This window comes from Nomascus leucogenys, chromosome 2, assembly GCF_006542625.1.
Source record: "Nomascus leucogenys isolate Asia chromosome 2, Asia_NLE_v1, whole genome shotgun sequence".
Taxonomy (NCBI): Eukaryota; Metazoa; Chordata; class Mammalia; order Primates; family Hylobatidae; genus Nomascus; species Nomascus leucogenys.
In genome coordinates, this window is record NC_044382.1 from 46,269,302 (window position 1) to 46,294,658 (window position 25,357).

Sequence of the window (25,357 nt, forward strand, 5' to 3'; positions counted from 1 at the left end):
GCTATGGTGACAGCAACAGTTTCTAAGACAAAGCCCTTCCTTCTGCCTCCTGGGAAACCTGGTCTTTCTGCAATGCTCATCCTAAGAGATGGGTGAAAACTGGGCATTGGCAGGAGCTCTGTTCTTCGGGCTCTTCCTCTACCAAGGAGTCGGGTAGAAGGCATTTCTTGTCCCCAGCTAAGTCAAGGGGGGACGTCAGAAAACACAGGCTCTGGAGCAGAGCAAGCAGCCCATGTTCAGGTCGCAAGCCTGGCCCCTATTCCCTGTTCACCCTCAGGCCTTCATTGCAGAGTCTCGGTCAGGACTGAACGCCCTCCCAACTCTTCTCCCTTCCTCACGGCTGGGCATAGAGGTCTTAGGAATGAATAAGCCCTGGAGCAAATACCGAACAGCTCCTTTCAGCACCCACAACTGCCTTCCATGCGTCTGCCAGAGAGAATCACCTGCTGCTATGAAGCAGGATGCTAGCTGGGCTTGGGGCCCTCACTCCTTGCCCAGCTGCTGAGGGGACAAGGAGGACAGGGCCGGCTTCTGATGGGAATTTTTGTTTTTGAGACAGGGTCTCAGTCTATTGCCCAGGCTGGAGTGAACTAGTGCAATCATAGCTCACCGTAGCCTCAAACTCCTAGGTTCAAGCAATCCTCCTGCCTCAGCCACCCCAGTAGCTGGGAATACAGACATGCCACAATGCCCAGCTAATCTTTAAAAATTTTTGTAGACACAGGGTTTCGCCATGTTACCTAGGCTGGTCTCTAACTCCTGGGCTCAAGCGATCCTCCTACCTCAGCCTCTCAACGCGCTAGGATTACAGGTGTGAGCCACCGTGCCCAGCCTCTTATGGGATTTTTCACCAAATGTCAGCCAGGAATCTAATGTCAGCTCTTTCCAGAGGAATTCAGAGCCTTGGAAACAGAGCGCAGGCCTCAAGCAAAGCTTAGATTTGGGATTCTGTCTCCCCATCCACCCCAAACAGGTAAAGGAGAGAGCTCCAAGCCTGCTATGAAAGACTCTGGGAGGCAGGGCCCCACAGCACACTGGTAGCTGGCAGCATGCACCCTGCCAGACAAGGCAGAGGAGGGCAGTCCCCCTCCCCAGAGGCCCATCTTGGGCCTACCCTTGGGCTCCGCAGGGGCTCACCTCATGATGAAGTTGTGCCCGTCCACGTCCTGCCCATAGCCAGAGCCCCGCAGGTTGCCCGAGTTCCCCACCACGGCACAGCGCCGGCACTGGTGGGGGTCCCGGAAGCGGTAGGGGTTCTCGCCAGGCACTATCTGGAACAGCTTCTCCAGCACCTCATTGGTGTTGTGTGACTTGAACTGGGGCTGCAGCATCTGTGGAAGGGAGGGGAAGACGGGAAACGAGGAAGGAGAGAGGTGTGTGAAGGAGGGGCCCCGGCCTCCCCTCCTCTGCCCTCACTATACTGTGTCTGGGCACAGGCCTCTTTATCCAGGGCTCTGTCAGGGAACAGGGATTCTTTCCTCTGGGCAGTGAGGGTCTCTCCCTCTCTCAACGACAGCAAAGTCCCCGGTTGTGAGTGAGTCTCAATGTCCAGAAATTGGGTGCCCTGCTAGTCACGGGTGGCTCTGATGCACTAGAAGGGGCTCAGGGATCAAGGTGCCTTTCACACATTATCTGGGATCCTGTAGGCCTGGGCCACAGAGCAGAGCAACCTCCTTCAGGGGCTCCTTCCTGGTCAGCCTAAAGGGGGCGCCCCCGGCACTCAGGCTGAGGACTGGGGTTGCAGAAGCCACGTCCAGGGTGACAGTCCAGCCACTCCCTGAGCCCCAGGGAAGGGCAGAGAGGCTGATAAATTCTTTCAGAGCCAGAATGGCTGAAATAAAACTGATGTCCCCTCCTACCAGCAAGACCTGTACCAACCAACTGATGGTCAAAGACCATGAAACGAGGCAGCACCAACCAGATGCTTACGGGCCCAGCAGGTGCCACACAGGAGTGACATGGCAGGGAAGGTCCACAGCCAACATATCTGAGCCCTGGCCAAGAGGGACAACTTCAGCCAATGGCTGCCACGTGGGATCATGAGCCCAGAAGGGCCAAAGTTTCCCATTTTTCAAGAGACACTGAAAATAAGGATTTCATATGAAATAAGAAAAATGAAATCCTGATTTTTTTTTTTTTGAGAGAGTTTCACTCTTGTTGCCCAGGCTGGAGTGCAATGGCGCGATCTCGGCTCACCGCAACCTCCGCCTCCCGGGTTCAAGTGATTCTCCTGCCTCAGCCTCCTGAGTAGCTGGAATTACAGGCATGCGTCACCACACCCGACTAATTTTGTATTTTTAGTAGATATGGGCTTTCTTCATGTTGGTCAGGCTGGTCTCGAACTCCCGACCTCAGGTGATCCACCTGCCTTGGCCTCCCAAGGTGCTGGGATTACTTTTACTCAAAGTGCTGAAATTATTTTTACTCAAAAAAAAAAAAAAAAAAAAAAAAACCCACATAAAAATAAAAGAAAACATTCTGTGGATGGAGCCATGACTTGATGGGTTTGTGGGTAGGCAGGGTCTGTCTGCTCAGGGGATGGGAGATTGATCTGTAGAGGGAGCTTGGCTCTGAGACGAGAATTCCTATGTAAAAATTAGCCAGGCGTGGTGGCCTGCGCCTGTAGTCCCAGCTACTCTGAAGCTGAGGTGGGAGGATCGCTTGAGCCTTGGGGGTCAAGCATGCAGTGAGCCAAGACTGTGCCACTGCAAAGACAGTGAGAACCTGTATCAAAAAAAAGCTGTCACAGTAAGAGCCCACAGGGCTCCTAGTGGCCCCAGCTCTGCAGACCCTGGTCCTTGGGCGCTCTGACAGTCTGGGCTGGAAGGCAGGTTCTGTGACATCATTCTGATAAGCGTGATCACATGAGCTCATCCCTCACAGCTTGGGAGCCTGCAGGGGCTCAGTGCTGACATGGCTCCACCCATGACATGTGTGGCAACCAGATGGCCTGCAGAGCCTGGGGAGTGACACTCCAGAGCCTTGGGGCGAGGTAGAAGGAATTAAAAGTAACAGAAAAGTGATGACTGGAAAGACAGGGAGGACTCCCCAGCCCCACCCCTTCACCTCTCTTAGCCCCTGAGGGTTCTTTACATTGTTGTTTTTTTTTTTTTTTTTTTTTTTTTTTGAGATGGAGTCTCGCTCTGTCGCCCAGGCTAGAGTGCAGTGGCGCGATCTTGGCTCACTGCAAGCTCCGCCTCCTGGGTGTACACCATTCTCCTGCCTCAGCCTCTCCGAGTAGCTGGGACTACAGGCGCCCGCCACCACGCCCGGCTAATTTTTTTTTTGTAATTTTTAGTAGAGACGGGGTTTCACCATGGTCTCGATCTTCTGACCTCGTGATCCGCCCGCCTCGGCCTCCCAAAGTGCTGGGATTACAAGCGTGAGCCACCACGCCCGGCCATAGATTAAGTGTTCCCTGCACAGCTTTTTTTTTTTTTTTTTTGAGACGGAGTCTCCGTCACTAGCTGGGCCACAGAGGCTCTGCCTCTCCCGCCACCCTGAGGAGGGTGAGGTCAGTCCATTGCTGCACTCCAGCCCAGCTGGAGTGCAATGGTGCAATCTCGGCTCACTGCCACCTCCGCCTCCCAGGTTCAAGCGATTCTCCCGCCTCAGCCTCCTGAGTAGCTGGGATTACAGGCACGTGCCACCATGCCTGGCTAATTTTTTTTTTATTTTTAGTAGAGATGGGGTTTCACCACGTTGGTCAAGCTGGTCTCGAACTCCTGACCTCGTGATCCGCCCACCTTGTGCTCTCAAAGTGCTGGGATTACAGGCGTGAGCCACCACGACCTGCCTTCCCTACAAGGCTTTCTTATCCCAGCCCAGTAAAAAGTCTTCCAGCAGTTGTAAAGAACCAAGCAAGGGGCTCTGTTCTCATGGTATTTACAATTATTTTGGCTGGGCATGGTGGCTCACACCTGTAATCCCAGCACTTTGGGAGGCTGAGGCAGGCAGATCATCTGAGGTCAGGAGTTTGAGATCAGCCTGGCCAACATGGTGAAACCCCGTCTCTACTAAAAATACAAAAAAATTAGCTGAGGGTGGTGGTGCATGCCTGTAATTCCAGCTACTCAGGAGGCTGAGGCAGGAGAATCACTGGAACCTGGGAAGCAGAAGTTACAGTGAGTCGGCACTGAGCCACTGCACTCCAGCCTGGGTGACAGAATGAGACTCCGTCTCAAAAAACAAACAAACAAATAAAAAACTATTTTGAGCCAATGTTCATAAATTAGGATACTTAGTTTTAAAACCTGGATTTCTGGGTTTTCTTAAAAAAAACAAAAAACAAACAAAAAAAACCCAGATCCAGCCTTGTGCAGCGACAACTGCTGGGGCTGAGGGGCGGCTGCCTCCTTCTTCTGGGGCAGGCCCCCCATGGCTGTACTCCTCACTCCCACCTGCTCCCTGTGAACCAGGGAACAGATCCCTGGAAGGGGGCAGCGGCTCTTACCATCCACCACCTCTGGACATCCGGTGGAAGATCCATGTTCTCTCGGGTCCAGACAGGGGAAATGTTGCCGTCAAAGTGGCTGTCAAACCAGTCGGAGGCACCGGCGTCGCCCATGCAGCGGCGACAGGCGCAGCTCTTGCCGGAGAGCCCCTCCTTGCTGAGGCGCTGCAGGCCGGCATAGCCAGGCACCAACTTCACCCGGTGCGACCCATCCAGGGCCCCCGAGTCCATGTAGGGCAGCGTGGCCATGCTGTGGTGCGAGTAGGTGAAGAGCAGGGACATGATGAACACCAGCAGGAAGGCCACGGAGAGGAACCACACCCGCAGGGAGCACTTCATGGTGCCAGCAGGCAGGTGGCGGTCACCGTGGCCACTCTTTTCCCAGCCCACTGAGGGGCCAGCCACGGCGTAGCTTGCCTATTCTGGCACCACATGCAAAGGGCATAGGGGCACGTGCTGCAGCAGGGGACAGTGGCAGGGGTCCCTTGCCACACCCTCCCTCAATGTGGGGAGAACACACGTTGGTAGGAGTGGCTGTCCTGTCCCTGAGTCAGGCAGGGCCCCTGCTTAGGGCTTCATCGGGTCTCTCCGTCACTAGCTGGGCCACAGAGGCTCTGCCTCTCCCGCCACCCTGAGGAGGGTGAGGTCAGTCCATTGCAGCCCTCTAGTCCCTTGGGATTGCTGGCTGCCAGCTCTAGGGGTCCCCCTTTTTGGCGGCTTGAAATAATCCAGTCTGGAGCAGTCGGGGTCCTTGTGGTTCATGAGCAGACAATGAGGCAGCCCCTCGTCCCTGGAAGCAGGGAAGCCCTAGAACTCCAATCACAACAGAGAGCACATGGGCTTCAGGGAACTTGGGTTCCATGCAAGCATTGTCCCACCTCCTGGCCCAAAACCTCTGCCAGAGGAGGGGAGCCAGACCCCAACCCTGAGAGGAGAAAAACAGGACGCGCTGTGAGTGTGGGAAAACTCCGCTGCGAGATCGAGATCCTTTTCGCGGTAGGTCCTGCCCTACTGTTTCCCATCTGAGGTGCTGGTCCCTTCTCCTTGTGGCCCCAGCCCCAGCTGCAGTTGCGTAGGGGTCGCAAAGCTCCTACTGTGGCTGTGGGGTCTTCTGGCGCTGGGAACAGCTGCTGTTCAGCGGGGCACTGTGTCCAATACCATCTGGGTCAGGCGAGCGTGTGCTGAGCTCCCCACCAGGGTCCAGGTCTCCTTCCTAATATTCCTGGCCCGGGTTCAGCAGCTGCTCTGCCCATCTCCGCTCCCCCAGGGCCAGCCTATCCTGCTGTTAGCTTGCAGTAATCCCCTGGCAGGTTCCCCTTCACATGTCAGGCGCCAGGCTGCCGCACCACGACCCTAGAATGGCAGAGAGGAGAAATAGTGTGCAGATGAATCACACGGGCACCAGGCTTTGTCTCAGCCCCACCCCAAGTCCCAGAGGGGACAAAGCTAGCAGCCCCACCCCAAGTCCCAGAGGGGACAAAGCTAGCCCACTTAATCAGAGGGTGGACATGACCAAGGGCTCTGCCCTCTAGCTGCACAGATAGCATCACTCTGTGGGACTCCAGGGCCTGGAGGACTAGATTGGCCCAGGGTCTTCACTTCTTAGCCAAAAGGTAAACAAGGAGTCAAGTGATTTTCCCTAAGCCACATGCTTTCAGATTTAGAAAGTTCCTAGCCCAGCTATGTACAGTTAATTTCAGGTGAAAAGTCAGAGAAAACAGCCCAGAGAAGATCCCAGGAGACTATGGACACTGACTGCCCCCCACAGCGCTCTCTGGAGCCTGTCAGTGCCTGCAGAGGCCTCTGCCAGTCAGAAGGGAGGGCTGGCCGGTCTCTGACCGTCCCTCTTCTCTCGACTGTGGATTATCAATGAGGCATTGCTGGGTCCACTCAGTGAACCATGAACAGTCCTGTCAGCTCCACCGCTGGGGGAGAACCTGGCTGTGTCAGGAGGTGTGGTTGCTGGGCTTGGTCCTGCCCCCGGACAGCCCTGAGGGCAGTTGCCTACATCCATCTGTACATTATGGACAAAGTGAATGCCAGGGTCCCTGGTAGCACTAACAGCCTGAGGCCCTATGCTGCCCTTGCAGGCAAGAACAGGGAGAAGAGGTCACTTGTAGGCAGTTTGGGTCTCAGCCATAAGGAAAGGAACTCGGATCCATGCCAGGCGCGAGGGAGCCACAAGAGGTGAGAGGAACGCTGAGAAGGGAACCCCTGAGCACTGGCTCTGTGCCGTGGGAATCTTGCAAAGCTGGCTGCCTCGCCTCTCCCCAGCTCCCCTCCAAATCCGCCTAGCAGCACTGCTGACCTAGCCCCTGGGCCTCTCAGTGCAGCCCTGTTCCCTGTCCTTGTTGAAGCCTCTAGCCCACTTTTGGGGTCTCCTTTCTGCTTCCAGCAGCTGCAGATAAGGCCTCTCAGGCTCTGTGTTCGAGAAAACCTAGCTGCCCCTCCATTTGTGGCCACATAGCCAGCAGGGATAGAACGAGCATACTGCAGTAAGGACATCATTCTGGATGGGAAAATGATGTTCACAAAAGTAGAGGAACTTACCTAAGGTCACGACCTTGTGAGTGGAGGTGACTGTGGGATAGGCCAGGGCACAGAAAGAAGGCTGTGGCCTCCCTGAACTACCCAGGGCTCAAGGGTGAGAGGGAAGGAGATGTGGAGTTGGCTTCTCAGGGTTGAAAGTAAAGCCCTGCCCACAGGCCTCACCAGGGCTCCTGGCCCTAATCCACGGAGACCCCAGCAGCACTTGCTCAAAGGTGCTTCTTCCAATGTTCTGCTATGCCCATTTAGCAGATCCCACTCTAGACATGGCCTTGGCTGAACAGTCTGTAGACGGGAAGCCAGGTCCTTGTCTCCTGTCATTCTCCCTTTGCCTGCTGCATGCCCAACATGTAAGGAAAGAACTCGAGTTCTTTCAGGGTCCCACTCCCAGCTTCCTGTGACCTGAGGAGAGCCAGTCACGAGGCAGGTGGCCCTGGAAGACAGTGACTTTGCAGCTGATGGGATCGAGAGGTCCTGCCTGGGGAGACCTGGTTTCTGGCTGGGCAGCCCCACAGTGGCCACTGAAGGCGGGGGCTGGGCAGAGCCGGCACAGGAGGCTTCCAAAGGAAGCAACTCAATCAGCGAAGTCATTAACTCCTTGGGATTCTAAATCAATGCAGGGGGCACCCGAAGGAACTGCACTGCCTGTTGGGGAGGGGAAAATCCCTGGTTTTGACATGTCTGGAAACAGCAGAGAAGTAGAGCATCTGGCAAAGGCCCTTGCTTTGGGAACCCCAGGTCCAGGTGTTACTTCGAACATAGGCTGCTCAGCTTGTTGTGGTGAGGGCAAATGGAGCCATGGGGAGGAGCTAAAAAAAAAAATCAGAGGCCCCCAAACACGCACTAAAAATCCCAAAAGTGACCTGGCACTGACCCTCTCACAGTTCATTTCTACCTGTGCCCCTCAGCTGCCCACCACGTCATGGGCTTGCTCCCCTTCACAGCTACTCAGATCATTCATGATAAGCCCATGCGCACCTCAATATAAACAGCTCGGAGGAGGCCGGCCCAATGGCTCATGCCTGTAATCCCACCACTTTGGGAGCCTGAGGTGGGTGGATCACCAGAGATCAGGAGTTCAAGACGAGCCTGGCCAACATGGTGAAACCCCATCTCTACTAAAAATACAAAAAATCAGCCAGGCATTGTGGTGGCCACCTATAATTCCAGCTATGCGGGAGGCTGAGGCAGGAGAATCACATGAACCCAGGAGGCAGAGGTTGCACTGAGCCAAGATCACGCCATTGTACTCCAGCCTGCGCGACAAGAGCAAAACTCCGCCTCAAAAAAAAAAAAAAAAAAAAAAAAAAAAAAGGCCAGGCGTGCTGGCTTAAGCCTGTAATCCAGCACTTTGGGAGGCCGAGGCGGTTGGATCACCTGAGGTTGGGAGTTCGAGACCACCCTGACCAACATGAAGAAACCCCATCTCTACTAAAAATACAAAATTACCCGGGCATGGTGGCACATGCCAGCTACTCAGGATGCTGAGGCAGGAGAATCACTTGAACCCAGGAGGGGGAGATCGCGCCAATGCACTCTAGCCTGGGCAACAAGAGCAAAACTCTGCCTCAAAAAAAAAAAAAAAAAAAAAAAAAGAATGGATAAATTGTGGTGCATTTTATACCATGTAGTAAAATGAATGAACTCCAGTTTCAGACATTAACAGGGATTAATATGGCCAAAAAATATTCTATCGAGCAAAAAGAGAAGTCATGGATAAATGATCACAGGATAAATCCATGAAAAGCTAAAAAATATGCAAAGCTAAGCAAGACATTTTCTATGCCTCTCTATAAAGATAATAATAGAGAAAATCAAGGAAACAACACAAAATTCAGGGAATTCCTCTGGAGGGGGAAGAGAGGTAGATGAAATAAGGAGGGCTGAAGAGGCTTCAGGTGTATTAGGTAACTCGTAATCCAGGTGGTGGGTACAGAAGTATTTCTTTTCTTTTGAGACAGAGTCTTTCTCTGTCACCAGGCTGGAGTGCAGTGGCATGATCTTGGCTCACTGCAGCCTCCGCCTCCTGGGTTCAAACGATTCTCCTGTCTCAGCCTCCCAAGTAGCTGGGATTACAGGCATGTGCCACCACACCCAGCTAATTTTTTGTATTTTTAGTAGAGATGGGGTTTCACTATGTTGGCCAGGCTGGTCTTCAACTCCTGACCTCAGGTGATCCACCCACCTCGACCTCCCAAAGTGCTGGGATTACAGGCATGAGCCACTGCGCCCAGCCATGGAGTATTTCTTGTTTACTCTTTAAAGAACACAAATACGATATGTACTACTTTGAGTGTATGATGCATTTTGTAGTAAAATCTAAAATGCTTTTAGGTTAAAACATGTTTTATTACAGGACTACTCTGGCTGTTGCGTAAGACTAGCAGGGAGACCAGAAAGGAACTGCTGCAATATCCCAGGTGGTGGAGGTGGTGAGACATGGCTGGATGTACTCTGACAGGCTTAACTAGTAGGGTAGTTGGAGGGTACAAGGAGGGGGCCCATGGGGAAGGGAAGAGGGGAGCAGGGTGGGAAGAGGAAGACAGGAATCAGGGAGACATGGAGGCTGTGGCCTGAGCAACCTGGTGGATGGGGGTGCCATTCACTATACAGAAAAGACAGAAAATTAATGGGTTTGGCTGAGAAAAAAACAAAAGTTCTGGTTAAATTTAAGATGTCTTTCAGGCCAGGTGTGGTGGCTCATGTCTGTAATCCCAACATTTTGGGAGGCCAAGGCGGGAGGATCACTTAAGGTCAGGAGTTTGAGACCAGCCTGGGCAATACAGCAAGACCCCATCTCTACAAAAAAGTAAAAACGATGGGCACGGAGGCTCACGCCTGTAATCCCAACACTTTGGGAGGTCGAGGCGGGCGGATCATGAGGTCGGGAGATTGAGACCTTCCTGGCCAACATGGCAAAACCCCGTCTCTACTAAAAATACAAAAAATTAGCTGGGCGTGGTGATGGGTGCCTGTAATCCAGCTACTCAGGAAGCTGAGGCAGAAGAATTGCTTGAACCAGGGAGTCGGAGGTTGCGTGAGCTGGGATCGCACCACTGCACTCCAGCCTGGTGACAGAGTGAGACTCCGTCTCAAGCAAACAAACAAAAAAGTAAAAACATTAGCTGGGCATGGTGGCATGTGCCTGTAGTCCTACCTACTCAGGAGGCTTAGGCGTAAGGATCACTTGAGCCCAGGAGTTCAAGGTTGCAGTGAGCCGTGATCATGCCATGGCACTCCAGGATGGGTGACAGAGTGATACCCCAACTCAAAAAAAAAAAGAAAGTTTTTTAGACATCCACATGCAGATGGAAACAGGCAGTTGGACACACCTGTCTGAAGCTCATGGGTGAGGTCAGAGTTAGAGGGATATATCTGAGAGTCATCAGAGTACAGTTCATTCTTAAAACTACAGGACCAGAAAAAATGATCTAGGTCGGGTCTGCCACAGACAAGAGTAGGCAATTCAGGACAGAGCCTGGGGCACTCTGCTGTCTAAAAGAGAAGCCAGGAAAGAAACAGCCAGTGAGGCAGGGGGAAAAACAGCCCTGCATCTGGGATGCCAAGAGAAGAAAGTTTCGAGAATGAAGGACAAATTAACAGTGTCAAGTGTTTGAAAAAGTAAGGTGAGGACTGAGAACTGACCACTGGATGGAGGGCAGTGGTGACCTTCACAATGACTGATCCAGGGGTATTGCGAGGATCAAGCACAAGAAAAGATGTTCAACGTCATTAATCATCAGGGAAATGCAAATCAAAACCACAATCAGATACCACTTCCTGCCCATCAGGGTGGCTGTAATCAACAAGACAGATAATAACCGGTGTTAGTGAGGATGTAGAGACATTGGAACCCTCAGACTTTGCTACTGGGAATGTGAAATGGTGCAGTCGCTTTGGGAAACAGTCTGGCAGTTCCTCAAAAGATAAAATGTACAGTCACCATAATATATGACTCAGCAATTCCACTTCTAGGTATATACTCAAGAGAAATGAAAACTTAGGTTCACATAAAAACTTGTACACACGGCCGGGCACGGTGGCTCACGCCTATAATCCCAGCACTTTGGGAGGCCAAGATGGGCGGATCACGAGGTTAAGAGATCAACACCATCTGGCCAACTTGGTGAAACCCCATCTCTGTTATAAATACAAAAATTAGCTGGGCATGGTTGGTATGCGCCTGTAGTCCCAGCCACTCAGGAGGCTGAGGCAGGAGAATCACTTGAACTTGGGAGGCAGAGGTTGCAGTGAGCCGAGATCGCACCACTACACTCCAGCCTGGCAACAGAGCGAGACTCCATCTCAAAAAAAAAAAAAAAAAAAAAAAAAAAACAACCTTGTACACAAATGATTTATGGCAGCATTATTCATAAGAGTGCCAATGTGGAAACAACTCAAAGTTCCATCAACCAATACATAAATACACAAAATGTGGTATATCCATACAAGGGAGTATTATTCAGATATAAAAAGGAATCAAGTTCTGGTACTGCTACAGCATAGATGAACCTGAAAACCCCGTGCTAAGTGAAAGGAGCCAGGCTCAGCCTGGTGTGGTGGCTCACGGCTGTAATCCCAGCACTTTGGGAGGCCGAGGCAGACGGATCACGAGGTCAGGAGATCAAGACCATCCTGGTTAAGACGGCGAAACCCCATCTCTACTAAAAACACAAAAAATTAGCCGGGCATGGTGGCGGGAGCCTGTAGTACCAGATACTCGGGAGGCTGAGGCAGGAGAATGGCATGAACGCGGGAGGCAGAGCTTGCAGTGAGCCGAGATCGCACCACTGCACTCCAGCCTGTGTGACAGAGTGAGACTCTGTCTTAAAAAAAAAAAAAAAAAAAAAAAAGTAGCCAGGCACAAAAGGCCCCATGCCGGATTATTTATGTAAAATGTACAGAATAGGCAAATCCATAGAGACAGACAGTAGGTTACCAGTTGCCAGGGGCTGGGGGATAGAGGAGAATGGGGAATGACTGCCAGTGGGTTGGAGTTTCCCTCTGGGGTGATATTCTAAAATTGTTTGTGGTGAATAGGTTAAAAGCCACTGACAGCCGGGTGTGGTGGCTCACACCTGTAATCCCAGCACTCTGGCAGGCCGAGGTGGGCAGATCACCTGGGGTCAGGAGTTCAAGATTGGCCTGGCCAACATGGTGAAACCCCGTCTTTACTAAAAATAACAAAACATAGCTGGGGGTGGTGGCGGGGCCAACATGGTGAAACCCCATCTCTACTAAAAATAACAAAAATTAGCCGGGGGGTGGTGGTGGGCACCTGTAGTCCCAGCTATTAGGGAGGCTGAGGCAGAAGAATTGCTTGAACCCGGGAGGTGGAGGTTGCAATGAGCTCAGATTGTGCCACTGCACTCCAGTCTGGGCTGCAGTGGGGGGCCGGGCACGGTGGCTCATACCTGTGATCTCAGCACTTTGGGATGCTGAGGGAGGCGGATCACCTGAGGTCAGGTGAGACCAGCTTGGCCAACATGGCAAAACCCCATCTCTACTAAAAATACAAAAATTAGCTGGGTGTAGTGGCATGAGCCTGTAATCCCGCTACTTCAGAGGCTGAGGCAAGAGACTCGCTTGAACCTGGGAGGTAGACGTTGCGGTGAGCCACTATTGTGCCACTGCACTCCAGCCTGGGTGACAGAGTGAGACTGTCTCAAAAAAAAAAAAAAAGGAATGGGATGTAAGAGTTGAATGTGGAATGGAATTCAGCTGAGAGATGGTCCAGAATGTGTGTACACTGATGGAAATGAATTATTAGAGAAGCAGAAATTTATGATATAGGAAAAAGAGGCGAACAGTGGAACAAAGGCCGGGAGCAGCAAGAGATGATGGCAACGAGTGTCGTCCTGGAGGGGCCACCTGTGGGACAGGTGGCAAAGCCGAGCAAGCGGCACAGACAGTGAGGAGGGTCCCTTTATTGTTGGGGTTGGAGATTTACAGAGAGACCAGATGTGAAATAGTCTTCTAAAAGAGAAAGGGAGTTACTAGGGAAATTTAGGAGGTGGCAAGACAACACTATGGCCTTTTTTTTTTTTTTTTTTTAATGGAGTCTCACTCGGTTGCCCAGGCTGGAGTGCAGTGGCGTAATCTTGGCTCACTGCAACCTCCACCTCCTGGGTTCAAGCAATTCTCCTGCCCCAGCCTCCCAAGCAGCTGGGACTATAGGCCCGTGCCACCACGCCCAGCTAATTTTTGTATTTTCAGCAGAGATGGGGTTTCGCCATGTTGGCTAGCCTGGTCTCCAACTCCTGACCTCAAGTGATCCGCCTGCCTCGGCCTCCCCAGGTGCTGGGATTACAGGGGTGAGCCACTGTGCCAATACTAGTCTTCTAAGAAGTTTGTGGTCACAAATTTGGCAAATTTCGGGAGACCATTTATCAATAAATGTCCACTGAATGGCTGGTCCATGTCCAAGTTGCTGAGGCTGTCCAGAGGAACTAGCAGCCAGGATCCAGAGGTCAGGGGCAGCAAGGGCCTTGAAGACCCTGCCTTCCATCCTCAGGAGATGCAGCCAAAGGGCTACTTCCACCTCCCAGTACAAGGAACCTCAAAGGAGACCCTCACCAGCTCGCACGTAAATGGAAGGAAAAAACAAAAGCACCTGGTTGAGGAACAAAGCAAAGAGTGCCCCAAAAGAAGAACAGCAGGGACTGTTTTGGAGGCTGTAGCAGCTTTAGAGCCAATTCTCGGTCAGATCCCAGGAGACAGCCATCAACAAATTAACCTAATGAAGCACAGGATAGCACCACCTCAGACCAGCACAGCTGAATACAACCTTCTTGGCATGCAGAGAAAAGAAACGTCAAAATAAGGCACTGAGCTGGGGGGATGGGTGCTGCTTGCCTCTGGGAGGGAGAGGAGAAAGACAAAAGATAAAGCCCCTCTCCATCCACTTACACACAGCCTGAGGACATGTCCCAAAGCTCATTCTAAAGGCATGAAGCCACTGCCTACTGCTCCAATGGCCCGATGCTTTATGAACCTCTGAGCATTTTCGGGGGATAGTCTCTCATTTAGTATGCACAGGAGTCCCAGGACCAGCTGAACAAGGTCAGCCAGGCAGAAGTGAAGATGCTTTAACGCCCCGCCAGGTCTGATGACTTCAAGCCCAGAGCTCCTTCCACAGCCCCCGCTACCTTCCTAAAGCACTCTTCCACTAACTGGGGTACAACCATCAAAACATTCGCTGTGCCCCAGATCCCTGCCAGCCTAGCAACCCAGAACACTCCCTGCCTCCTGGGTGGGAGGCAGCACCCAAACCAGGCAGAAGGAGCTGGGGCGGAGGCGGGCGGGGCGGGGCGGGGCGGGGCAGGTGGCCAGTTACCGAAAGCCCCTCCCTCCCCGACAACTCAAAAGCAGTGAGGCCTGTCCTTGACCTGAGAATGGGCTGCTTCACCACCCTGCTTGGTTAACTGAAGTCACTCGCATTGCAACACCCTGGTATCAGCCTCTAGCACAGACCCCTCAGTGCTACCCTAGGGACTGAAGCCCTTTCCACTCCCCAGCACCAAACCCTCGGGCAGCCCCTCCCTTCCTGCAGAACATTCAGCTTTGACTTTATATCCAGCTGAAATCTCAGCTCTGGTACCTCTGATGCCGCCCAGAGTTTGTAGCCAGAAACCCAGAAGGCAAGAGCTAACACACTTCTTCAAACCAAGGGCGTAACTTTGGCTTTCAATGAAGTCCTAGAGAAATAAATTGTCAGTCTTCATTGGACGAGGATCGAGGCTGCACCCTAACAGCCTCTTCCTGTAGGAGATAGCTCAAAGAAACAAAAAAAAAGAAAGAAAAAATAAACGGCCTCTAAGAGGAGGAAGCTGGGCTCTGAGGCACTGGGAGGGGGTGCGGCAGGGGAGTTGGGATGAAGGGTCCCTTCAGATCCACCACCTGTTACCTCAGGAGGGAGCCCCACTGTGTTTTGAGTTGGGGTGGGCAGGGGGAAATCCAGTATCTTGCTCTACCTATCTACACTAAGGCATGAAGTAACGTCTAGAAAAACGGTTCTCGGCCGGTTGTGGTGGCTCACACCTATAATCCCAGCACTTTGGGAGACTGAGGCTGGATGATCGCTTCAGTCCAGGGGTTGGAGCCTGGGCAACAGAGTGAGACCTCATCTCTATTTTATGAAAAAAGTTCAAACCACCTGTGTGGGGAAGACCAGGTCTCTCCACATTCTAGACAGCTTCCCGCCTCTGGCGGCTTTCTGGTTTTTTTTTTTGAGACAGAGTTTTGCTCTTATTGCCCAGACTGGAGTGCAATGGCGCGATCTCGGCTCACCACAACCTCCATTTCCCAGGTTCAAGCGATTCTCCTGCCTCGGCCTCCTGAGTAGCTGGGATTACAGGCATGCACCACCACGCCTGGCTAATTTTGTATTTTTAGTCGAGATGGGGTTTAACCATGTTGGTCAGGCTGGTCTCGAACTCCCAACCTCAGGTGTTCCGCCCACCTGGGCCTCCCAAAGTGCTGGGATTACAGGCGTGAGCCACTGTGCCCGGGCTTTTTCCCCGTTTTTGAGACAGGATCTCACTCTGCTGCCCAGACTGGAATGCCAGTGGTGCAATCACAGCTGACTGTAGACTCGACCTCCTGGGCTCAAATGATCCTACCTCGGGCCCCTGAGTAGCTAGGACCATAGGCATACGCCACCAGACCTGGCTAAATTTTTTTTTTTTTTTTTTTTTTTTTTTTTCATAAAGACAGGGTCTTGCTATGTTCTCCAGGATGGACTTGAACTCTCAGACTCCTGCCTCAGCCTCCCAAGTAGCTGGGACTACAGGTGTGCACTACTTTTGTTGGTTTGTTTTTTTGTTGTTGTAGAGATGATGTCTTGCTATGTTGCCCAGGCTGACCTCCAACTCCTGTTCTCAAATGATCCTCCCAACTTGGCCTCCCAAACAGCTGAGATTACAGGTATGAGCCACCTTGCTCAGCCCTCAGACTTCTTTGCTTTTTATTTCACCTGATACTGTTGTTTTCAAATAGATGAGTTTAATCCATTTCACTTGGACTTACGTTACTATCTTAATCAGTGTTTTGTCTACTATTTTTTCTTTAGTTTTTTTTCTTTTCCTGACTTGGGTTGACATATTATCTCCACCCTCACCACTTTTTTTTTTTTTGAGACAGAGTCTCACCCTGTCACCCAGGCTGGAGTGCAGTGGCTTGATCTCAGCTCACTGCAAGCTCCGCCTCCCGGGTTTACGCCATTCTCCTGCCTCAGCCTCCCAAGTAGCTGGGACCATAGGTGCCCACCACCATGCCCGGCTAATTTTTTTTTGTATTTTTAGTAGAGACGGGGCTTCACCATGTTAGCCAGGATGGTCTTGATCTCCTGACCTGGTGATCCGCCTACTTCGGCCTCCCAAAGTGCTGGGATTACAGGCGTGAGCCACCGCGCCCGGCCAACCCTCACCATTTCTTTTCCCCCTCCTGGTTTGGAAATTATATTACTTTTTTTTTAGTGATTAATCTTATATTGTTGGCATATGTACATTTTCTTGATGAAGTCTTCAGTTTTTCAGTAATGCCATTCTCTTAACAAGGCAGAAATTTGGTGTGGCTTAACAATAAAATTCTCTATTCTTATTCTTCCTTGGTAATGTGGTCAACAATTCTAGTTTTCCCTTAAAAAAAAAAATTAAAAGCCCATTTAGATCCTGGTTTTTTTTTTTTTTTCTCTCTGTGTTTTGCCGTCTGTAGCAGACACTGTTGGCTGCCTATCAGTGGCCACTCTCTTTCTTGCTTGCCAACAGAATCCTGATTTGTTTGGGCAGCTAAGGACCCAGTCCTGGCAGATGATGCAAGACTGGCCAAAGCCAGCCAGAGCCAACCACAGCAAGCCTGTCCCTTTTTCACCAGGAATTGGTTTGAAGATGGACCAGCTCAGGTCAATGAGACCCAAGGGAGTATGTGTTAGGGCCATCTTGGAAAGATTTTCCTTTCCAAATAAGCAGCCAGGCGCAGTGGCTCACAACTGTAATCCCAGTGCTTTGGGAGGCCGAGGCAGGCAGATCACCTGAGGTCAGGAGTTCAAGACCAGCCTGAGCAACATGGTGAAACCCCATCTCTACTAAAAATACAAAAATTAGCTGGGCGTGGGGGCAAGTACTTGTAATTCCAGCTACTCAGGAGGCTAAGGCACGAGAATCACTTGAAACCGGGAGGTGGAAGTTGAAGTGGGCGGAGCGGAGATCACACCTTCCAGCCTGGATGACAGTGACTGCGATTAAAAAAAAAAAAAAAAAGCAGCAGCACATGAAGAAAAAGCTTCCTTTCTCCTAGGATCTCTGTGCCTTCCTGCCTGGGATGTTACAGGGTGATGATATAATGTCTGGAGCTATGGCAGCCATCTCACTACCATGAGAGACATCTTGCACTCTCAGATGGCAGAGTAGAAAGATCGAGGGTCTGGCCGGGCATGGTGGCTCACGCCTGTAATCCCAGCACTTTGGGAGGCCGAGGCGGGCGGATCACGAGGTCAGGAGATTGAGACCACGGTGAAACCCCGTCTCTACTAAAAAATACAAAAAATTAGCTGGGCGCGGTGGTGGGTGCCCTAGTCCCAGCTACTCGGGAGGCTGAGGCAGGAGAATGGCGTGAACCCGGGAGGCGGAGCTTGCAGTGAGCCGAGATCGCACCACTGCACTCCAGCCTGGGCGACAGAGAGACTCCATCTCAAAAAAAAAAAAAAAAAAAAAAAAAAAAAAAAAAAAAAAAAAAAAAAAGGAAGATCGAGGGTCCTTCATGTTTCTATGTGACCTACTGCCCCAACCCTGGAACTAATGACCTCCACACTTCTTGTTACAAACTAATCCAGTGTTTTCCATTTTAAGTCATTGTGGGTTACTCTGCTACTTGCATCCTAATATATTGTTAATAGTTAATTCAGGCCGGGCACAGTGGCTCACACCTGTAATCCCAGCACTTTGGGAGGCTGAGGCAGGCAGATCACCTGAAGCTGGGTGTTCGAGAGCAGCCTGACCAACATGGAGAAACCCCGTCTCTACTGAAAATACAAAATTAGCCGGGTGTGGTGGCACATGCCTGTAATCCCAGCTACTTGGGAGGGTGAGGTGGGAGAATTGTTTGAACCAGAGAGGCAGAGGTTGCGGTGAGCCGAGATCGCGCCATTGCACTCCAGCCTGGGCAACAAGAGCGAAACTCCGTCTCAAAAAAAAAAAAAAATAGTTAATTCAATTTACCAACATAATGTGTCCACTTCTGTGCTCACTGTTGGCACCAACAACCTGCTCTTTCTTCAGGGGTTTACTTTTCTTCTTACTGAAGTACATCTGTAACCATTCTTTCAGCAAAGGTCTGTAGGTGATAAAACTGTCTTAGCCTGTCCAAAAATACCTTTATTTTACCTCATTCTTGAATGATAGCTGGCTATGGAATTCTAAGTTGACAAGGAGCTTCTCTAAGACATTCTTCTATTGTTTTCTGGCATCCAATGTTGATAAGATGTTATTTGTGATCTAATTGTCAATTCTTTGAATTCTTTCTTACCTCCAGTAGTTTTTAACTCTCTTGGTCTGGTCAGGTATGGCGGCTCATGCCTGTAATCCTAGCACTTTGGGAGACCACGGTGGGCAGGTTGCTTGAGCAGGAGTTTGAGACCAACCTGGGCAACACAACACCCTAACTCTACAAAAAATACAAAAATTAGCCGGGCGTGGTGGCATGTTTCTTTTTTTTTTTTTTTGAGACGGAGTCTCGCTCTGTTGCCCAGGCTGGAGTGCAGTGGCGCAATCTCGGCTCACTGTAAGCTCCGCCTCCCGGGTTCACGCCATTCTCCTGCCTCAGCCTCTCCGAGTAGCTGGGACTATAGGCGCCCGCCACCACGCCCGGCTAATTTTTTTTTTTTGTATTCTTAGTAGAGACAGGGTTTCACCGTGGTCTCGATCTCCTGACCTCGTGATTCGCCCGCCTCGGCCTCCCAAAGTGCTGGGATTACAAGCGTGAGCCACTGCGCCCGGTGGCATGTTTCTGTAGGCCCAGCTACTCAGGAGGCTGAGGTGGGAGGATCACCTGAGCCTGGCAGGTCAAGGCCACAGTGAGCCGTGATTGCGCCACTGTCATCCAACCTGGCCTCAAAAAGCAAAATAAAGTTATATTATTATCTGCAGTTTCGCTGTATTAAATCTAGTGACATATTATTTATCCTGTTTGATGTTCATGCTGTTTTTTCGAATCTGAAATTTCAAGCCATTATCTCTTTAAATATTATTTCTAGACTGGGCACGGTGGCTCATACCTGTAATCCCAGCATTTTTAGAGGCCTAAGCAGGCGGATCACTTGAGCTCAGGAGTTCGAGACCAGCTTAGGCAACATGGCAAAACCCCGTCTCTATAATAAAAAAATAAAAAAATTAAGCATGGTAGCGCACGCCTGTGGTCCCAGAAAGCAAGAGGCTAAGGTGAAAGGATGGCTTGAGGCTGGGCACAGAGGCTCACACCTGTAATCCCAGTACTTTGGGAGGCCGAGGCAGGTGGATCAGCTGAGATCAGGAGTTCACGACCAGCCTGGCCAACATGGTGAAATCCCGTATCTACTAATAATACAAAAAATAAGCTGGGCATGGTGGCAGATGCCTGTAATCCTAGCTACTCGGGAGGCTGAGGCAGGAGACTCACTTGAACCCGGGAGGCAGAGGTTGCAGTGAGCTAAGATCCGGCCACTGCACTCCAGCCTGGGCAACAAGAATGAAATTCTGTCTCAAAAAAAAAAAAAAAAAGTTAGCTGGGCATGGTGGCAAGTGCCTACAGCCCTAGCTACTTGGGAAGCTGAGGGAGCAGGATCATTTGAACCAGGGAGGTCAAGGCTGCATTGAGCCATGATCATGCCACTGCACACCAGCCTGGGCAACAGAGTGAGACTCTCTGTCTCTATAAAAAATAAAAAGCTGGCCAGGCGCGGTGGCTCACACCTGTAATCCCAGCATTTTGGGCGGCCGAAGTAGACAGATCACCTGAGGTCAGGAGTTCGAGACCAGCCTGACCAACATGGAGAAACCCGTCTCTACTAAAAATACAAAAAAAAAAAAAAAAAATTAGCCAGGCGTGGTTGCGCATGCCTGTGATCCCAGCTACTCCAGAGGCTGAGGCAGGAGAATTGCTGGAGCCCAGGAGGCAGAGGTTGCAGTGAGCAGAGATCATGCCATTGCACTCCAGTCTGGGCAACAAGAGCGAACTCCATCTCAAAAATAATAATAATAATAATAATAATAATAATAAATAAATAAATAAATAAAAGCTTTAGCCCCAGGAAATGGTCAGTAGCAACTTTTCTCAGGCTACTGTCCAGCTGTGGATTCAAGCAATTTCCTAGCTCTAATTCCAAGCTCCAAGTGGAACACTTTATAGCTCTGTTATCCCAAATTTCTGCTTCCAGACTCAGAGACCAGCAGGCCTGCAGCTTCAGCCTGGCTTTCTTCCTTGTGTTCTTGTCTATTTCTCATCCACAGGGATAGTTATCATGTTGAGTGTGGTGGGGGGTAGAAAAGCGGGGGCGTGCATGAATATGTTTTTAGAATTTTATCTTTTTATGTATTACTGCTATGTGTTTAGAGTACAAATTTACAGTGCCATCTTGACTGGATGAATTGGATTTAACTATTCGTACCAGGAAACTGGGCATCCCTGCCAATACTAATCTCTTGGGAACAGGTATCAAACCATCTCTAACAAGATTCATAGAACTCTAGCCAACACAATGAGGGAAGGAGACTGAGATAACCTGGGGTCAACTGAAGAAAGGCCCAATTGAAACTGCTCTCCCATTCCCACTGCTACCTTCATTCCAGTCCACAGAAGGACAAGGGCAGGGCGTGCAGACATGCAAACGGGATCTTTCAGATGTGGTCTGGGCAGGCCTTCACTGACCCAGGTAACACGGACCTTCAGCCTCTTCCACACCATTTGCCCACTTCAGTCTTTCACCTGACTAGTGAAAACTGCACACTGGCCAAACAAACACCCCTGATGGAAGGCCCATCTGACTCTCTTCAAGTCCCCAGTCTGCCAGCACAGGCCCAGCCTGAAGTTCCACTGAAAATCAGAACAATTGATTCAGGAGCCAAATTCTAGTCTAGACTGTTACCAAGCAGCCAAACAGGTTACTTTTAATTTCCAGGCCAAGATTCTGTTTATTTTTGAGATGGAGTCTCACTCTGTCATCCAGGCTGTAGTGCAGCAGTGTGATCTCAGCTTACTCTAAACTCCGCCTCCTGGGTTCAAGTGATACTTCTGACTCAGCCTCCCAAGTAGCTGGGACTACAGGCGCCCACCACCATGCCTAGATAATTTTTCTATTTTCATTTATTTATTTTATTTTATTTCATTTTATTTTTTTTGAGACGGAGTCTCACTCTGTCACCCAGGCTGGAGTACAGTGGCACGATCTTGGCTCACTGCAAGCTCCGCCTCCCGGGTTCACGCCATTCTCCCGCATCAGCCTCCCGAGTAGCTGGGACTACAGGCATCCGCCACCACACCTGGCTAATTTTTTGTATTTTTTAGTAGAGACGGGGTTTCACCATGTTAGCCAGGATGGTCTGGATCTCCTTACCTCATCATCCACCTGCCTTGGCCTCCCAAAGTGCTGGGATTACAGGCGTGAGCCACCGCGCCCAGCCAATTTTTCTATTATTAGTAGAGATGGGGTTTCGCCATGTTGGCCAGGCTGGTCTCAAATTCCTGACTGTTAGGGACGAGCTGCCCCAGGACCACCCCCCACCACAATGCAGCTGACCCTTACCCTGAATACTCTGCAGCTGCATTCCTGAACCCTTATCTAGGCGCCACAGCAAGTCACCAAACTTACTAGATTACAGCCCTCCAGGTGGCACAGGGAAGGTCACAAGAAAGGGATAAACCTAAGAGGGATACACCCTCTTGTAAATTCCTATTTTCACAAGATAATATATTGTAAGCCGGTCACGAGAAGATATGTAGTAAAGTTAACTGACAAATAACCCTAGGGTGTTTCTCTCTCTCTCTCTCTCTCTCTCCCCCCCCCCCCCCCCCCCCATTTCCCCAGTTCAAGTTATTCTCCTGCCTCAGCCTCCTGAGTAGCCGGGACTACAGGAGTGTGCCACCACACCTGGCTAATTTTTCTATTTTCAGTAGAGATGGGGTTTCACCATGTTGGCTAGGCTGGTCTCAAATTCCTGACTTCAAGTGATCTACCCACCTCAGCCTCCCAAAGTGCTGGGATTACAGGCGTTGAGCCACCGTGCCCAGCTTCCAAGATTCTTTTTTTTTCTGAGAGTCTCGCTCAGTCACCCAGCCTGGAGTGCAGTGGCACATCTTGGCATCTTGGCTCACCGCAACCTCTGCCTCCCGGGTTCAAGTGATTCTCCTGCCTCAGCCTCCTGAATAGCTGGGACTACAGGCACGCGCCACCACGCCCGGCTAATTTTTGTATTTTTAGTAGAGATGGGGTTTCACCATGTTGCCTAGGCTGGTCTTCAATTCCTGACTTCAAGTGATCCACCCACCTCGGCCTCCCAAAGTGCTGTGATTACAGGAGTGAGCCACCGAGCCTAGCTTTCAAGATTCTTTAACAATCAAAAGGAAGCAATCCTACCCCCACTCTCTTCCTCCCAGATGATCGCAGTGTTGGTTACTGCTGACCACCACGTGATTTCCAGTTTTACCTATTTCTTTCAGCTGCTAATGTATTTCAAAAGCATGAGATGGGGTGCCATTATTCACGTGGCGAGGTCAAGATCTTAACATAAATAGCATTCAGAGATGCCCAAACCAGCTTCTCCTCCCCAGCATCATCTCTTATCGGACCCTATTTTCTAAGGTTTACAAACTAATTTGGATCCCAAGCCAGATCTGGCCCCATCTATTAACTGAAACTAAAAAGACATGTATGTGTCTCTCACTTATAAGAACCCTAAGAACTCTCAAGGTACAGAGACAATGCTATTTAATTCCTCATCTCTGTACCACTGTAGTGCCTAGCACTGTCCTGCATATAGGAGGCATCAATAAATGTTTGCCCAACTGAGTATCAGGGCTATAAAGCCCAGGGCTTTACAGTATCAGGCTTTTTAAGCCCAGGGCTATAAAAATCAAAAGAAATGATGGTTATAAAAAATGCTTTGAAACCATTATTATGAATTATATAAGTATGCATATGAAAGTGATAATTATATTCTGCCCCCACTTTTCCATCTCTGACATTCTAGAAGTGAGAGCTTTCTCTAACTTCTCCTGGACCACCCAGAAACATGAGGCCTCAGGTACAAACCAGATTGAGCAAATCTGAGCCTGTGGGAAAGGGGTGTGCGTGTAAAGCTGAAGCAGGTGCCTGGACCACAGCAGGGACAGTGGGAGCGTGCTGCTCTTAAGGGCCCGGCAACAGACACCCAGCACAGCTGCTGACCTGGAACTCCTGCAGCTTACTCCCCTAAGCACCACAGGCTGCAGTCCTCCCAGCTGGGGCTTTCCAGATCGCTCACCTGTTCACCTCAGCTCAAAGCATCTCCAGATGAACAAAGTACCTAGAAAAACTTGGATTCACATTGTGGGTTTGCCACTTGTCAGCTATTGACCATGTAACTTCTCTCATGGTCCTGATCTGTGCAATGGGAACAGCGCCCATCTCGAAGGGGTTCCGTGAGGATTATGTAAAGGTCCTGGGTTGGGCAGATTGAGGGCCACAGCTCTGCAGGAGCCCCATGGCATCATAAGGAAGGCACAAACCCCTCCCGCACAGCCCTGACTCTGGTTCCACAGCACCCCAGCCCCGCCCCACCTTCCCAGCCCCCGCTTCCCACAGGAACTCTCCTCCCTGGGGCCCCACTCCCAGCAGGCACCAGCCTCTAGGAAGGTTGTGGTTTCAGGGCCAGCCCTACCTTGGTTGATCCTTGCCCCTAGACCCAGCAGAGGGGGGTGCGCATCCATCCTATGGAACACGGCCGTGACCCCTTCCCCAGCCCCGACTTTAGCACACCCTGCAGAGCAGAGGCCTGACCTGAGCTGGCTCTAAACAGCTCCCTGAGGCTTGAGGCCAGAAAGCCACAAGCCACGAGCCAGATTCTAGAATACAAAGCTATTATAATAAGGAGTTTCTCTGCAGGACCAAAAGCCTCAGACACTAACAGAGGCAGAAGATGAGTGGAAGACCCTGAAGGTAGGAGAGAGGGGGATGAACCCAAGTCTCCAGGGGAGACTTCTGGAGGGAGAGGGAAGTGGGATAAATAAACGGTGGCCCAGGGGAAGCCAGAGAAGGTCTGGAGAGTGTGGGGTGGCATGGCGCGGCTGGGGGGGCAGGGGGAGTGTTAGAAGTTCATCTCCCAACCTTGCCTTCTGACTGCCTCCAAGGGGCCATTAAACTGGACCATACTACCTCCCAGGGTGAAGGGACTAAGGTGCTGACAGTCTGCTCTGATTTCTTTTAAAGACAGGATTCAGAATGCCAGGTAGCTTGGCTGCTCATCACTGCTTATGATTCTGATCTTGGTCACACCGCGGATGTATAATAAGGAGACACTGAGGAGTTGTCAGGGTCCTCTTTTTCCTTCTGCACTTGTCTGCATGTCTGGAGTATGCTTTGAATCACAAGAGAAAAAAACACAAGATGTGTGTGTTCTGCACAGTTATTGATCGACACCAGGCAGTGGCAGCCAGACTGGGAAGAGCCCTCACTGACCCATTAGCCTAGCCCTTTTTCCTACGGCCTGGTGGGTCCTCTCTGGAAACAATCAGGCCAGCTTCCTGCTCTGACAAGGAGCACAGCAATGGGGCTCCTCTGTTTTGAGGACTTCCTGCAAACCCTCCAGCCTACCACAAAGTCAGGGCTCCTTTGCTTTGACAGCTATCCTTCTTCCAAGAGGGCTGCCCCTTCCAAAGGTATCAGGGGCAGCCGACCTCAGAGACTGGCATCCCAGGGTCCCAACTGGAGGCTTTTCCCTCTGTAAGGAGGCGGAGCTGGTGACAGGAATACTAACCACCAGTGGGGCACTACTGCTGAGGCCAGAGCTGGGGCTTCAAGTAGGAAAAGGCAGGCGCAGTCCTCCACTTACAGCCCCACTCTGCGAGCAGGACCATGCTCCCTGCCAAACTCATTCTCATCGAAGTGGGCCCTCCTTGACCTTCACAGAACATGGGTCAGTCCACTCCTCCCCAAGCCCTGGCTTCCCCAGATACATAGACACGCTCTAGCCTGGTTGTGGAGGACCAGGTTGGGTGTGAGAGGGTTAGAAGAGAACCTCTGTGCACTCTGCTGTCCTCTCTAGAAGAGGGGTGAAACGGAAGCAAAGCGAGCGATTTCTCCAGGTAATCTTCAACCCTTTCCTCCCCTACCCACACACCTGGGGCAGGAAA

General features: G+C 51.0%; 1 protein-coding gene across 3 annotated transcripts in view; it reads right to left on the reverse strand.

Annotated features, from left to right (window-relative positions):
• Positions 1-25,357, reverse strand: part of ST3GAL2 (ST3 beta-galactoside alpha-2,3-sialyltransferase 2) — a 61,086-nt gene that overhangs the window by 14,634 nt on the left and 21,095 nt on the right. For 2 of the 3 annotated variants that reach the window (XM_030829438.1, XM_030829432.1), the window contains exons 2-3: positions 4,454-5,806; positions 1,138-1,331 (exon numbers count right to left, since the gene is read on the reverse strand). In XM_030829438.1, the coding sequence (XP_030685298.1) occupies positions 1,138-1,331; positions 4,454-4,792 (533 nt within the window). In that variant the 5' untranslated portion in view covers positions 4,793-5,806. Of the gene's footprint in view, positions 1-1,137; positions 1,332-4,453; positions 5,807-10,645; positions 10,962-25,357 lie in introns of those variants that run through there. The other variant, XM_030829436.1, reaches the window with a different exon arrangement.